General features: G+C 46.5%; 1 protein-coding gene across 1 annotated transcript in view; it reads right to left on the bottom strand.

Annotated features, from left to right (window-relative positions):
• Nucleotides 1-980: 980 nt before the first annotated feature.
• The window catches only part of LOC311223723 (peroxidasin-like), a gene marked incomplete at its 3' end in the record, with an annotated part of 112417 nt that continues 97082 nt past the window's right edge, over nucleotides 981-16315 (bottom strand). The window contains exons 8-11 of the mRNA XM_084308495.1: nucleotides 11859-11976; nucleotides 10426-10595; nucleotides 4661-4933; nucleotides 981-1267 (exon numbers count right to left, since the gene is read on the bottom strand). Of these exons, the coding sequence (XP_084164621.1) occupies nucleotides 981-1267; nucleotides 4661-4933; nucleotides 10426-10595; nucleotides 11859-11976 (848 nt within the window). The remainder of the gene's footprint in view (nucleotides 1268-4660; nucleotides 4934-10425; nucleotides 10596-11858; nucleotides 11977-16315) is intronic.

Here is a 16315-nt window from a genome sequence, read left to right as displayed (position 1 = left end):
CTGTCCGTTAATGTCGCACCAAATGTCCAAATCAAATGTGTTGTATGTGTAAACTACTTGGCAATAAAGACCTTTCTGATTCTGAAATGTTATTTGATCTTTCATCACATGCTTGTATTGTCACTGTTCTTTCATCACATGCTTGTATTGTCACTGTTCTTTCCTCACATGATTGTATTGTCACTGTTCTTTCATCACATGCTTGTATTGTCACTGTTCTTTCATCACATGGTTGTATTGTCACTGTTCTTTCATCACATGGTTGTATTGTCACTGTTCTTTCATCACATGATTGTATTGTCACTGTTCTTTCATCACATGATTGTATTGTCACTGTTCTTTCATCACATGATTGTATTGTCACTGTTCTTTCATCACATGATTGTATTGTCACTGTTCTTTCATCACATGATTGTATTGTCACTGTTCTTTCATCACATGGTTGTATTGTCACTGTTCTTTCATCACATGATTGTATTGTCACTGTTCTTTCATCACATGGTTGTATTGTCACTGTTCTTTCATCACATGGTTGTATTGTCACTGTTCTTTCATCACATGGTTGTATTGTCACTGTTCTTTCATCACATGGTTGTATTGTCACTGTTCTTTCATCACATGATTGTATTGTCACTGTTCTTTCATCACATGGTTGTATTGTCACTGTTCTTTCCTCACATGGTTGTATTGTCACTGTTCTTTCATCACATGATTGTATTGTCACTGTTCTTTCATCACATGGTTGTATCGTCACTGTTCTTTCCTCACATGGTTGTATCGTCACTGTTCTTTCATCACATGGTTGTATCGTCACTGTTCTTTCCTCACATGATTGTATCGTCACTGTTCTTTCATCACATGGTTGTATCGTCACTGTTCTTTCCTCACATGGTTGTATCGTCACTGTTCTTTCATCACATGGTTGTATCGTCACTGTTCTTTCATCACATGGTTGTATTGTCATCAGGCATCAACACGGCTCAGCTCTCACCTCTCTGCTGGATGCTGAGTTGCACCGCCGTGCGCACGGTGCCCACGGGGCTGGCCGCCTGGCACTCGTACTGGCCCTCGTCGTGCGCCGCCACGCGCGTGATCCGGAGCGTGCCGGAGGACAGGACCACGTGCCGGCGATCCAGGGGCAGCTGACTGCCCCCCCGCGTCCAGGCGATCACCGGCTGGGGGTAGCCGCTGGCCTCGCACAGGAAGTCCACGGTGTGACCCTCCAACGCCGACTGGTCCTGCGGCGTGACGGTGAACTGAGGGAAGGCTGGGAGGGGAGGGAGGTTATGTTATGTTAGAGTCTTAAAAAACATGTCCTTTGCTACTAAAACACAGCGCTAGGCCTGTTAGCGCCACATATTTTGCTGTTAAAGGTCCCATATTCTAGAAATATTATATTTACATTTATTTTTGGAATATAAAGCAGGTCTAGGCTATGTCAAGTCAAGTCAAGTCAATTTTATTTATATAGCACATTTCCAGGCAGCGGTCAGCTGGCACCAAAGTGCTTCACAGGCAGGTTGATAAAAACAAAATAATGTGATGCAAGATATAAGATTAAAAACATAATAAAGCAATGAAAGTAATAAAAACTAAATAATATGATGCAGGATATAAGATTAAAAACATAGTAAAGCAATGAAAGTAATAAAAACAGGTAGGACACAGTAAAACAAAGAGGATATAAGGGCCAGGGGTCTAGTGGTGATTAAGTGGGGGGGAAGGCCAAGGAGAACAGGTAGGTTTTTAAAAATGATTTAAAAGCCTGCACGGTCTGGGCGGTCCGTACGCTGAGGGGGAGGCTGTGTATGTGTAACGGATGGTACCGCAAAGTGCCGTCACGATGGACGTCCGATGTTGTGAAGTGACCGGGGCGAGTCGCGGCGCTATGGGTAACGGGTTGGGGTTAGACACGTTACAACGCAGTGAGTTCACTTCTTGGTATAGCGGTCTGTGCTGTTGCCTGCGGTGCGGGAGACCACAGGTTCGAGACTCCCTTGGGGCATCGACGTTTAAGGTGACGCTGTCTCACAACCGTTACATATGTGCTATATACATAGAACAATAAGTTTGGAAATTAGTAGATTATTTCTCTTTTGTAACAACGCTTCTTGGCAATACATTTTATACCGTTGGAAAGCCTGTTTATTTCCCTTTTTTAAATGGTGCCCCATTTGTAAGCAACATGCATTTGTGGGATGAGCAGCACAGCAGAGTATGTGGGTTGCGCCCATGAAAGATTTGCCAAATCTTATTCAAACAGCTTATTCTGCAGTTGCTATTGACTCGTGTTTGATGTTTGGTGGATTGGATGATTGAAGTCTGAATCAGTAACAAGGAAGAAACAAGACATATTGGCAATTTTACAATTTATTAATTTAACAAACAGTCAGGAGCCTCAAGGCCTCTGCATGCTACAGAAACTTCAAAGCAACTGCAACACAACATCGACAAAGCAACGGTGTTGCAGACATTCTGCCTTTATGCTTCTGCAACATCGACGCGCAAAGTTAGTTTAACTAAAGTTAGTTTAGGTTCGTGTTAACGTTAGATAATGTACAAAATAAACGTATTTCCGGTGCTTTTAGACGTCGCTCTTTTATTTTGAAATCCCCCGACCGGAAGTGTTATAGTGTCTGTTGCTAGCAGCTTAACTTCTGTTGCCCGTTTCTGTGCTTTTCGAGCTAACGTAACATTAGTCTCCAACGGAGAGGAGAGAAAGACCTCGGCTCACATGCATCTCAAAGTACTACCTGTTGGAATACATTTATTGATTGATGTTTAACTTGTCCCTGTGTGTGTCCAGTCATTTCGACTAGCAAACGTTGTATTTAACGTTACCTCAGGATACCTCATTGTATTTAGTTGGTTAGCTATGTAGCTAATGTGGATAGCATTTTGAATAGCACCAATGCTAGCTGGCTGGCTACAGCTTTATTTACTAAATTATGGAGGCTTTTTAATCGTCAAGGTAAGAGAGGATTTGTCATGATCAACTGAAGGCGTATGCTATGGAACAATATGTGCTTGGGTTTTCAGAAAAAGGCCAGCTATGTGACGCTAATTATTTAGCATCAACGCTGGCTGGTTACAACAATGGAGGATGGTATTCTCTGCGGGACCAATATTATTCTATGACAGCCCCGCCCCCATTCGTTAACCAACCAATCACTGCTACGCAATATCAACGCAACGGTTGTTTAGATTAGATTTGGGTGAAAGGTACGCAACATCCTCACAACACAGTCTACAAGACCCTCTACAACAACCGCGTTGAAATCGCGCTGATGTTGTGTTGAAGTTGCTTTGAAGTTGCTGTAGCATGTAGAGGCCTTCAGTAGCGTGTGGAAGAACCACACACAGCCACAACAGCCTGGCACCTCCTCATATATGGACCTCGATTGGACCTTCCTACGCTGAGCTATGGTCACTTTTCCACACCTACCCCCTACCAGGGGCCATCCCATATCTCCAGTCTGGGGCCGAACTCCATCCTCCGAGATGACAACGCTTGCTAGGGCTGCACGATTAATCGTTTTTTAATTTGTTAATTTTAATCGTTTGATTTTTTTTTACTTTTTAATTTATTGAACCAGGAAGTCCCATTGAGATACAAGATCGGTTTGGGAGAGGGAGGTAAGGGGTTTTAGATTGTGTGTTGTGAAGTTTAGACTTCAGAGAGGGAGAGTAAAGTACAGAAAAAAAGGTACCGTTGGGTACCGGTATCGATTCCCAGGTAAAAAGAAACATTTTTAGGCTCGGTGTCCTGAAAAGACCCACCGCGTAGGCCAGATGCAAGCCGCATTTTACAATAAACCTATGTGGGGCTGCTTTAAAAAAAAAATAATTATAATCGCAAATTTTATCGCAATCGCAATATCTGTCCGAAAAATCGCAATTACATTATTTCCCAAAATCGTGCAGCCCTAATGCTCGCCCCCACATAGCAGTGTTTATCAGAGACTATCTCCTTAATTTGGGAGTAGAGAGAATGGAATGGCCTGCCAACAGTCCTGACCTCAACCCAATTGAACACTTGTGGGATCAGCTTGGGCGTGCTGTTCGTGCAGCTAGGGTGACCAACACAACCACGTTACAAATCCTGGTTGAGGGGTGGAATGCCATCCCACAGCAGTGTGTGACCACGCTGGTGTCCAGCATGAGGAGGTGCCAGGCTGTTGTGGCTGTGTGTGTGGTTCAACCACACACGCTACTGAGGCTCCTTTCTTAAAAATGGTAAATTTGCCAATATGTGTTGTTTCTTCCTTATTACTACTGATATACTTCAATCATCCAATCCACCTAACAACACCAAACAAGAGTCAATAGCAACAACAGAATAAGCTGTTTGAATAGGATTTGGCAAATTTTTCATGGGCGCACCCCACATACTCAGTTGTGCTGCTCATCCTACAAATGCATGTTCCTTACAAAGGGTGCAGTGAGCTGCAGTGAGGGTGCAGTGAGGGTGCAGTGAGGGTGCAGTGAGCTGCAGTGAGGGTGCAGTGAGGGTGCAGTGAGGGTGCAGTGAGCTGCAGTGAGGGTGCAGTGAGGGTGCAGTGAGGGTGCAGTGAGCTGCAGTGAGGGTGCAGTGAGGGTGCAGTGAGGGTGCAGTGATATTGCCCCCATGTTGTTCTCAGAACTCTGTGCTGTTTCTCACCCTGTACAATGATGTAAGCCGTGGCGTGGATGGTGTCCACGTTGTTGGAGGCGAAGCAGGTGTACTGGCCCCCGTCGGCCTGCACCACGTTCTGGATGTAGAGCCCCCCGGAGGGCGTGCTGTTGACACGGGCGTCGTTGGGCAGCGGTGTGCGGTCACCTTTAGTCCAGGAGACCCGGGGGTGCGGCTGGCCTGTGGCGCTGCACTCCAGGGTCACGCTCTCTCCCACCAACACCTCAGTGTTCTGGGGCTGGATGACGAAACTGGGCCGCGCTAAAAGGCGGGGGGGGAAAGAGGGGTGGTCAGAAATAACAACAAGCTAATGCTAATTATGCTGAAGCTAACTGTGTTGAAGCTAATTATGCTGAAGCTAACTGTGTTAAAGCTGTGCTGAAGCTAACTGTGCTGAAGCTAACTGTGGTGAAGCTAACTGTGTTGAGGCTAACTGTGTTGAAGCGAACTGTGTTGAAGCTACCTGTGCTGAAGCTAACTGTATTGAAGCTAATTATGCTAAAGCTAACTGTGTTGAAGCTAACTGTGTTGAAGCTAATTATGCTGAAGCTAACTGTGTTGAAGCGGATTATGCTGAAGCTAACTGTGTTGAAACTAATTATGCTGAAGCTAATTGTGCTGATGCTAACTGTGCTGAAGCTAACTGTGTTGACGCTGAATGTGTTTAAGCTAACTGTGTTGAAGCTAACTGAGTTGAAGCCAACTGTGTTGAAGCTAACTGAGTTGAAGCTAACTGTGTTGAAGCTAACTGTGTTGAAGCCAACTGTGTTGAAGTGAACTGAGTTGAAGCTACCTGTGTAGAAGCTAACTGAGTTGAAGCTAACTGAGTTGAAGCTAACTGTTTTGAAGCTAACTGAGTTGAAGCTACCTGTGTTGAAGCTAACTGAGTTGAGGCTAACTGTGCTGAAGCTAACTGTGCTGAAGCCAACTGTATTGAAGCTAACTGTGCTGAAGCTACCTGTGCTGATGCTAACTGTGTTGAAGCTACCTGTGCTGATGCTAACTGTGTTGAAGCTGACTGTGTTGAAGCTAACTGTGTTGAAGCTAACTTAACTGTGTTGAAGCTAACTGAGTTGAAGCTAACTGTGTTGAAGCTAACTGAGTTGAAGCTAACTGTGTTGAAGCTAACTGAGTTGAAGCTAACTGTGTTGAAGCTAACTGAGTTGAAGCTACCTGTGCTGAAGCTAACTGAGTTGAAGCTAACTGTGTTGAAGCTACCTGTGCTGAAGCTAACTGAGTTGAGGCTAACTGTGCTGAAGCTAACTGAGTTGAAGCTAACTGTGTTGAAGCTAACTGAGTTGAGGCTAACTGTGTTGAAGCTACCTGTGTTGAAGCTAACTGTGTTGAAGCTAACTGAGTTGAAGCTAACTGTGTTGAAGCTACCTGTGCTGAAGCTAACTGAGTTGAGGCTAACTGTGCTGAAGCTAACTGAGTTGAAGCTAACTGTGTTGAAGCTAACTGAGTTGAGGCTAACTGTGTTGAAGCTACCTGTGCTGAAGCTAACTGAGTTGAGGCTAACTGTGCTGAAGCTACCTGTGCTGAAGCCAACTGAGTTGAGGCTAACTGTGCTGAAGCTACCTGTGCTGAAGCTAACTGTGCTGAAGCCAACTCTTCAGCTATATCAACTGCTTGATGAAATCATGACTCAGAGGATTTCTCCGGTCGAGGACGATAATGATTCAATATGTGAGAATGCGGTTTGAGGGTAAATACAGAGAACGGGGAAACCAGGGACGACCCAAAACGTGAGCCAAAGCGCAGCCCCTGAGAGGAACCCCTGGTTTGAAGGATGCACCTGTCTGGAAAATGTTTGGCGTTTTAAACATTACATCAGTGTCCCCAGTAAATCACTGTGACTAATGACAACACAACTTCCGATTTGCCCCGTGAACTCAGAAGAACCCCTCGTCCATATTTGGATGGCGGCTCCAGTCTCGGGTCCTAAGGAGCGAGCGCGTTGTCCTTTACAATCACACAGGAGACAGGAAACATGCCACATCTGCTCAGAAGAAACTTCCTCAACAGAGGGTCGCCCCAGAGGTCATCCGTCACCCTGGGCGACGACCTCGGGGGTCATCTGGAGACAGCCGCACTAATCTCTCACGGTGACAGCGATTGGTGCAACTGATGGATGTTTGTGTGTGTGTTGTGTCATTGTGTGTGAGACAGGAGAGAGAGAGAGAGAGAGAGAGAGAGAGAGAGAGAGAGAGAGAGAGAGAGAGAGAGAGAGAGAGTGAGAGGGAGAGCGAGAATACAGTATGTATGGATGTGTGTGTGTGTTGTGTCAGTATGTGTGTGTGAGTGCGAGAAAGAGAGAGACAGACAGAGAGAGTGTATGTATGAAAGTGTGTGTATGTGTGTGTGTGTGCGTGTACGTGCGTGTGTGTGTGTGCGTGCGTGCGTGTGTGTGTGTGTGTGCGTGCGTGTGTGCGTGTGTGTTTGTGTGTTTTGTTGGTCGAGGCTCAGTGGGACATCCCAGTTATTTGACCTGTTAACCTCTAAAGGTGACATCGTGGCCCTCAAAGTACACACACACACACACACACACACACACACACACACACACACACACACACACACACACACACACACACACACACACACACACACACACACACACACACACACACACACACACACACACACACACACACACACACACACACACACACACACACACACACACACACACACACACACACACACACACACACACACACACACACACACACAGGCGCTGAGCGCTGCACCTTGCTTTGGCTTCTCTCCTTTCAAAAACACAGCAGATCGCTGCACAAAGTGAAAAACCTGTTCATATATAGATCAGCTTCTGACTTTCCTGACCGTGTACAAAAAAAAATAGGTATAAATTGCAATGGAATGTTGTTCCTTAACAAATGAACTAATCTTGAATCTGTCGAAACGGAATAAAAAAAAAAGTGAACTTTTCAGGAAAATGCTTGTGTTTTTCTCTTCTTCTGTCTGACTCTGATGATTGCTGCTGACCACAATAGAGGCCTGAGCTTGTTACTGACCACACTAGGGGTGTAACGGTACACAACAACCACGGTACGGTACGTACCTCGGTTTTGAACTCAAGGTTCGATAGGGGTTTTCGGTACAATGGGGGAAAGTTTGGCTTTCCATGTTGCACTCAGGGGTGATGTAGTGTGCAGTAACTAATTGTACTTGTAGGGCTGTCAACGAATATTCTATATTGAAATTAATAATCGACTTGTAAAAAAAGTTAATAATAATAATAATTATATTCGATTGTGAAGAAAAAAAACAGCCCCCGGTGGGCGGTCGTTAGTGGTTAACATACCGTTGTATTCATTCGGTACACTACACAGCTGCTCAGTACGGTACGGTACACTGTCTGAAACGGTTCAGTTCGGTACGGATACGTGTACCTTTACACCCCTAGATCACAGTAGAGGCCTGAGATTGCTGCTGACCACGGCGTCCATGCAGTTGAAACAGACCAAGTTGCTCCACTCTCTTCATCACAAAGGATTTGCTATTTGTGTCTATTAAATTAACTATTTTCAGAACACCGAATCAGAAACAGTCGCTGGACGTCTTCAACCCCCATCAAACCCAGAAATAGTCACATATTATATATCTAATCAACAGCAGGTTATAAACAATATAAAGGGATAGTTTGGATCATGAGGCGTGAAATACTCGCTAGTGGTCAGAGTTCCGGCTCAGTTCCCAGGACACTTCAGACCAGAACACTTCAGACCAGGAGGCTTCAGACCAGGACGCTTCAGACCAGGAGGCTTCAGACCAGGACGCTTCAGACCAGGAGGATTCAGACCAGGAGGCTTCAGACCAGGACACTTCAGACCAGGACGCTTCAGACCAGGACGCTTCAGACCAGGACGCTTCAGACGCTTCAGACCAGGAGGCTTCAGACCAGGACGCTTCAGACCAGGAGGCTTCAGACCAGGACGCTTCAGACCAGGAGGCTTCAGACCAGGACGCTTCAGACCAGGACGCTTCAGACCAGGACGCTTCAGACCAGGAGGCTTCAGACCAGGACGCTTCAGACCAGAACGCTTCAGACCAGGACGCTTCAGACCAGGACGCTTCAGACCAGGACACTTCAGACCAGGAGGCTTCAGACCAGGACGCTTCAGACCAGGACGCTTCAGACCAGGACGCTTCAGACCAGGACGCTTCAGACCAGGACGCTTCAGACCAGGAGGCTTCAGACCAGGACGCTTCAGACCAGGAGGCTTCAGACCAGGTCGCTTCAGACCAGGACGCTTCAGACCAGGACGCTTCAGACCAGGACGCTTCAGACCAGGACGCTTCAGACCAGGACACTTCAGACCAGGACGCTTCAGACCAGGACGCTTCAGACCAGGAGGCTTCAGACGCTTCAGACCAGGACACTTCAGACAGGCAGCAAAGGAGGTCTGAAAAACTGTTTTAATCCAAACTATAGCCTGCAGGCAAAAGATGTGACCACCCACAAGACGTGTCTTGGAACATTTCCTATGTTTCACTCATCTGGGAACAAAGGCCCAACAGTGACACTGGGACCAGTTCCAACACATAGACCGCTGCACTTCCGCGTTACATTGAGCTCATGGGAGAGAAAGCGGGGGAGAAAATTAATGAATGTGGATGAGAGGCTTGACATTAAGTGGTTGTAGCTATGGCTGTGGGGGGTGCTGGAGACATGATCCAATAGACTTTTATACGCCTATAATGTCAAGGCTCTCATCCACATTCATCCCCCCCCCCCCCCCCCCCCCCCCGCTCTCTCTCCCATGATTTCAGAATACTGGAAGTGTTGCGGTGGTCTATGTTTGACTCATGTTGGAAGAAGGCACTGGGACCAGTTCCAACACATAGCGTTGCTCTGAAGCACAGGGAATGCGTGAGGACAGAGGTTTTCTGTAGTGGATGGTTGAAACCCTGCATATTATGGTATGGATTAACCCTTTTCTTGTCTCGTGACCCCGCCTGTCTGAAGCTTCCAGGTTCACTGGGAAGCAGAACTCCTCCCACTGGCCTCTGTGAGTAAGCGGTATCGCGGTCTTTGTAGGGAAACTATTATAAATATAAATACTATTGAAGACGAGCAATTCAATATAAAATAAGTCATGTATACGTTGTTATATGTTTCTATTCATGCTATTAATCACTTCTATAACGTCTGACAAATCCTGCCATTAGTCCTGTGCTTTCTGCGAAAAATTCAAAAAAACTTTTATTACAGTGTGTTCAAACCTCTGCGACTATATGACAGTAGCACTCACAGTGTTTCCTTTCAAAAGAGACCAGACTTATGCATGTGCTACAAAATGGTTCAAGAATAGCTTTCAATTGACTTTGGGGTATTGCATTCGATAAGTTGTTTATGCAGAATTTGCAGAGAGGTTAAAGGAAAACTCCAACATTTTGGGAAATTAGCTTATTTTCCATCTACCATGGAGTTAGACAAGAAGATACATACCTTTTTCTTCTCTGTGCATGCAGTAGGAGTAGGAAGACGTTAGGAACTACAGTAGGCTAATGGAGGAACCTACTTCCAGTGACTGACGCTAAGCTAGGCTAACGGTGCATGTCTTCCTACTCCTACTGCATGCACAGTGAAGAAAAAGGGTATGTATCTTCTTGTCTAACTCCAGGGTAGATGCCAAATAAGCAAATTTCCCAAAATGTTGGAGTTTTGCTTTAAACATGGCTTTCTTGAACGTTAGGACGAGGCGTGTTCTGGACACACAGTGACTTACAGGGAGCTCCGAAGTAGCGCAGCGTGACCTGCGACGTCTTCACCTCTCCGGCCACGTTCTTGGCCATGCACTGGTAGACGCCCTGGTCCGTCTCCCTGGTGTCCTGGATCATGAGCGTCCCGTCCTCCAGCAGGTTGAGGCGACTGTCGTCTCGCATGTTCAGAGCATTGCTGCCGGCGGGAGACGGACACACGGATAAAAACAATACATTATGCTTTATAGTAGGGCTGACCTTCGATTTTTTGGGGAATTCGAAGCTTCGGGGGTGAGATTCGATTTTAATTCGAAGCTTCGAAATAAAAAAATATAATAATAAAGAATTAAATTTTTTTTTTAATGTTGTGGGACTTGTACAGCACTTTGTTCAACTTTGTCAGTGCTGTAAAGTTTAAACTTTTTTAAATCTTAGACAAACGAAACACTTTGCTTTCATGAAATATTGTAAGCCGTCATTTGAGGCTTTATAAAAGCAGCACAATGAACACAAATCTGTCAGTGCCGAGTCCGACCTCATCTTAAATAACAAACAGCATTGCTTGTTGTAGTTAACAAAGAGAGGCAGAGTTGATAACAAAATATTCATACTTTTTTTTTATTTCTTTTTTTCAATAATCGAATATTTTTTTCATATTTGAATCCCATGCCCATCGAACGAAGCTTCGAAGCTTCAAAGTATTTAAGACAGCCCTACTTTATAGTGAGGGGGTGTAGTCGTTATTTAGCCGCGGTACGAGTGAACCGGGTCCCGTTCATTTAAAAACGTTTAAAAAGTGCAATAAGTATACAGTACACAAATTACAAAAGTGACTGATTCAGTGGGCAGAATATGTGTAATTAATTAATTACTTACATTTACATTTACATTTAGTCATTTAGCTGACGCTTTTATCCAAAGCGACTTACAAGTTCTGTGCGACAAGACAGCAAGAAGGGTATAACTCTATCAGCTGAGTAACAATGTTCATCAAAGTGTTGCGTGTTACAGTGTAGGTTAGTTTATTAGGACAAGTGCATGACATTAAGGTTAGTCGGGGTTAGATTTTTTACTTAATTAACTGTAATTCAATTCAATTCAATTCAATGACACTTAAATTAACAGAGTTTGGTTGAACCCTTGAGACGAACCATAAGTTCTGTTAAATTATGTTATTGAATTTTTGCAAACCCATGTATTATGCAGGTGTAAAATCATCCCAAATCACTTTGGAGTGTGAATGTGAAACAGGAATCATCCAAAAAGTATTCAACCTGTTCAACTGTTTATGAATGAACTCTCCAACTGAACCATCTTTAGATAATTACGCTTGTAAACATTGTTCATAAACAAATGGGTGGCATTCACCTTTAAACTGACAAAAGAGCCCCTTTTAAAAACGTCAAACTATGTCTCGACGAAAAACCCCTCAATGTCCTGGTAGTCTCGTCACTCTTACTTATTCCTGAGCCAGATGATCTGGGGCTTGGGGTTTCCCTCAGCCCTGCAGGTGAAATAGACGGTGTTCCCCGACGTCACGTCAACGTCCTGGGGCTCCGACGTGATCCGGGGGACCTCTGAAAGAGAGAGAGTGGAGGATGAGAGAGGAATAAAAGACGTTATAGAGTGCTAGTAATATAACAAATGAGAGACAAGGTATTGTCAGTGTTATTACTGTAGCTCCGTGGTGGGAGTCGAGCTGGTCAGACTAGAGGTGGTGGCAGAGCGGAGGATGAGAATGAAGCTGGCCGCTATCCTGGAGAACCCCTCCCACCCCCTCTATGAAGAGCTAGTCAAGAGGAGAAACACGTTCAGCCACAGACTCATACCCCCCCGACACACCACTAACCGCCTCAGCCAGTCCTTCATGCCAGCGGCCATCAGGCGGCACAACAGTGGGCAGGGACCGCTGCCAGCAGCCGGAGAACTAATGGCAGCAGAACTAAAGAACTACTGGGAATGTCTGATCAGTGTGTCTGACTCTCACCTATGATATGATATGATACATTTATTTATATTGCGTCCCTCAACCAATAGTTACATCGGTCCGGGGCGCATCCCGGGAGAGAAAGAGAAACAAACAAAAAAAGACAGGAACGATACGAAAAACTGAAAAAAATACAGGCAGTCCAACCAATCAGATAAAGAACAGACAGACATAATACACCACACATACAACAATACAAAAAACTAGCTCATGGATTGTTTATGGCGAATAGGTGGGTTTTGAGCAAGGCCTTAAATGTTCGTAGAGTGCTTGCAGATTTCAGGTTGAGTGGGCTAAACTGCACGGACAACGTTATTTTGACTTTTTCTACTGTACTATAATTTGATTGCCTATATTTATGTCTTCTACTATTACCATGCCCAGAGGTACAGACACCCTGAGGTACAGACACCTAGCCCCCCCCCCCAGTAGCAGTGGGAATTATGGCTCTCATATCACTACACATCGCTACCCATCACTACCCATCACTACACATCACTACCCATCACTACCCATCTCTACCCATCACTACCCATCACTACCCATCACTACCCATTACTACCCATCACTCCCCAACTCTACCCATCACTACCCATCACTACCCATCTCTACCCATTGCTACCCATCTCTACCCATTGCTACCCATCACTACCCATCTCTACCCATCACTACCCATCACTACCCATCGCTACCCATTGCTACCCATCTGTACACATTTCTACACATCTCTACCCATCACTACCCATCGCTACCCATTGCTACACTTCGCTACATGTCATAGTAATCAGTGTCTTGTTAGAATAGTAATCAGTGTCTTGTTAGAATAGTAATCTGGGTCTTGTTAGAATAGTAATCGGGGTCTTGTTAGAATAGTCATCTGGGTCTTGTTAGAATAGTAATCTGGGTCTTGTTAGAATAGTAATCTGGGTCTTGTTAGAATAGTAATCAGGGTCTTGTTAGAATAGTAATCAGGGTCTTGTTAGAATCAGGGCCTTGTTAGAATCAGGGTCTTGTTAGAATAGTAATCAGGGCCTTGTTAGAATCAGGGTCTTGTTAGAATAGTAATCTGGGTCTTGTTAGAATAGTAATCAGGGTCTTGTTAGAATAGTAATCAGGGTCTTGTTAGAATAGTAATCAGGGTCTTAGAATAGCAATATTGTTAGAAATATTGAAACTACTTGTTTTATTTTACCCGAGACCTCAACAACCTCAAACATCACTTCTGTTTCCCCCTCAATAATTCAATAATACAATCGTATTTGAATACTATTCAGCAGAGGTCTGGCATATGGTACAGTACATATGGAGTGTAGCTCAGTGAATATAAAACGGTTGTGGGTTTGATTCCCAGCGGGGCCATCTTGTGGTACTGCAAGGCATTCTGGGTGGAAACATCTATGAATGGCACATGTAGATGTCTCCCTTGAGCTGTAGTTCAGCTGCTCATCAATCTGTTCCATTCCATCAGGTTATAGACTCCATCATCGCAAATAACTGCTGAACATAAAGCCCACATTCTCATCTTCAGTCAAGGAGCATGTAAAGCCATTGTGATTCAGTGACCAGATGCATAAAAAGATACAAAACACCAAGACACACACACACACACACACGCATGCACGCGCGCACGCACACACACACACACAGTGAGCATGACAAACTACACATATAGTTGTGAGTCATAGAGCACACAGTGGTACACAGTCCCTGAGCCCCCCCCCCCCCCCCAAATGAGGCCAGGTCAGGGGTTTCTAGAGTTAGGGAGAGGAGCGCCCCTGTGAACACAAGTCATCCATGAGGAAATTGTTAAAGTGCTGGGAGTGTGAGGCGGGAGTGAGACTGGAGTGAGACTGGAGTGAGACTGGAGTGAGGCTGGAGTGAGGCTGGAGTGAGACTGGAGTGAGACTGTAGTGAGGCTGGAGTGAGGCTGGAGTGAGGCTGGAGTGAGACTGGAGTGAGACTGGAGTGAGACTGGAGTGTGAGGCTGGAGTGAGACTGGAGTGAGGCTGGAGTGAGACTGGAGTGAGACTGGAGTGAGGCTGGAGTGAGGCTGGAGTGAGACTCTAGTGAGACTGTAGTGAGGCTGGAGTGAGACTGGAGTGAGACTGGAGTGAGACTGGAGTGAGACTGGAGTGAGACTGGAGTGTGAGGCTGGAGTGAGACTGGAGTGCGGCTGGAGTGAGACTGGAGTGAGGCGGGAGTGAGGCGGGAGTGAGACTGGAGTGAGACTGTAGTGAGGCTGGAGTGAGACTGGAGTGAGACTGGAGTGAGACTGGAGTGAGGCGGGAGTGAGGCGGGAGTGAGACTGGGGTGAGGCTGGAGTGATGCTGGAGTGAGACTGGAGTGATGCTGGAGTGAGACTGGAGTGATGCTGGAGTGAGACTGGAGTGATGCTGGAGTGAGACTGGAGTGATGCTGGAGTGAGGCCGGAGTGAGACAGGAGTTTGACGGGAGTGAGGCTGGAGTGAGACTGGAGAGTGAGGCTGGAGTGAGACTGGAGTGAGGCGGGAGTGAGACTGGAGTGAGGCTGCAGTGAGACTGGTGTGAGGCTGGAGTGAGACTGGAGTGAGACTGGAGTGAGGCGGGAGTGAGGCTGGTGTGTGAGGCTGGAGTGAGACTGGTGTGTGAGACTGGAGTGACTGTAGTGAGACTCTAGTGAGACTGGAGTGAGACTGGAGTGAGGCTGGTGTGAGACTGGAGTGAGACTCTAGTGAGACTGGAGTGAGACTGGAGTGAGGCTGGAGTGAGACTGGAGTGAGACTGGAGTGAGAAACTGCATCGCCCAAACACTCATCCACCTACCTCTTCCTCAACATCACCCTACATCACCCAATGAGGAGAAGGAGCAGGAGGAATAGCAGGAAGAGGAGGAGGAGAAGGAGCAGGAGGAGGAGACTGAGCAGGAGGAGGAGCAGGAGAAGGAGCAGGAGGAGGAAGAGGAGGGGGAGAAGGAGAAGTAGGAGGAGGAGGAGCAGGAGAAGGAGCAGGAGGAGGAAGAGGAGGGGGAGAAGGAGCAGGAGGAGATGGAGAAGACTGTGCAGGATAAGGAGCAGGAGGTAGAGGAGAAGTAGGAGGAGGAGGAGGAGGAGCAGGAGGAGGAGGAGGAACAGGAGGTAGAGGATGACGAGGAAGAGGAGGAGGAGGAGGTGGCACTTCATGCTGTTTTGACAGCTGCTTGACCCGCCATGCATTGTTCCGCCCCGTTTATAGTGGGAGGTGGGGGGGGGGGGGGGGGAGAATGGTTTCCACCTTCTATTAGAGCAGACATTCTTCCCACAGACAGACGGAGAAGGGGGGTGGGGGGGGGTGAAGGGTGGGGGGCACGTTAAGCAAGAACAGGCAAGTCGGGCTTGTCAACACATTAGCTGCCGGGGATGCTGTGGTTGAGTTACAGTCAGCTGTCTCTCTGTCTGTCTGTCTGTCTGTCTGTCTGTCTGTCTGTCTGTCTGTATGTCTGTCTGCCTGTCTGTCTGTCTGTCTGTCTGTCTGTCTGTCTGTCTGTCTGTCTGTCTGCCTGTCTGTCTGTCTGTCTGTCTGTCTGTCTGTCTGTCTGTCTGTCTGTCTGTCTGTCTGTCTGTCTGTCTGTCTGCCTGCCTGCCTGGCCTGCCTGCCTGCCTGCCTGCCTGCCTGTCTGCCTACCTGTCTGCCTGCCTGCCTGTCTGCCTGCCTGCCTGCCTGTCTGCCTGCCTGTCTGTCTGCAATGACTTCCACTGGAAACACCAGGAGACAGAGGCCCTGTCCACACGAGCGTTTGGATTTAATATGACCGAAGTTTGAAAAAATAAAACTCCGTCCACACGGTGAACACAGGTGAACAACCGTGTATAACTGCGTACTCACGGCAGAGCTGGGAACCCAGCAACCGATACATTTAGTACAATGCCAAAACAGTAGGCGGCGATGTTGTTCAGACATGAAGGCCATTTCAA

Source organism: Notolepis coatsorum, assembly GCF_963971535.1.
Source record: "Notolepis coatsorum genome assembly, chromosome: 2".
Taxonomy (NCBI): domain Eukaryota; kingdom Metazoa; phylum Chordata; class Actinopteri; order Aulopiformes; family Paralepididae; genus Notolepis; species Notolepis coatsorum.
The sequence above is the reverse complement of the archived record's forward strand: the minus strand, read 5'-3'. Positions and strand labels throughout refer to the sequence as shown.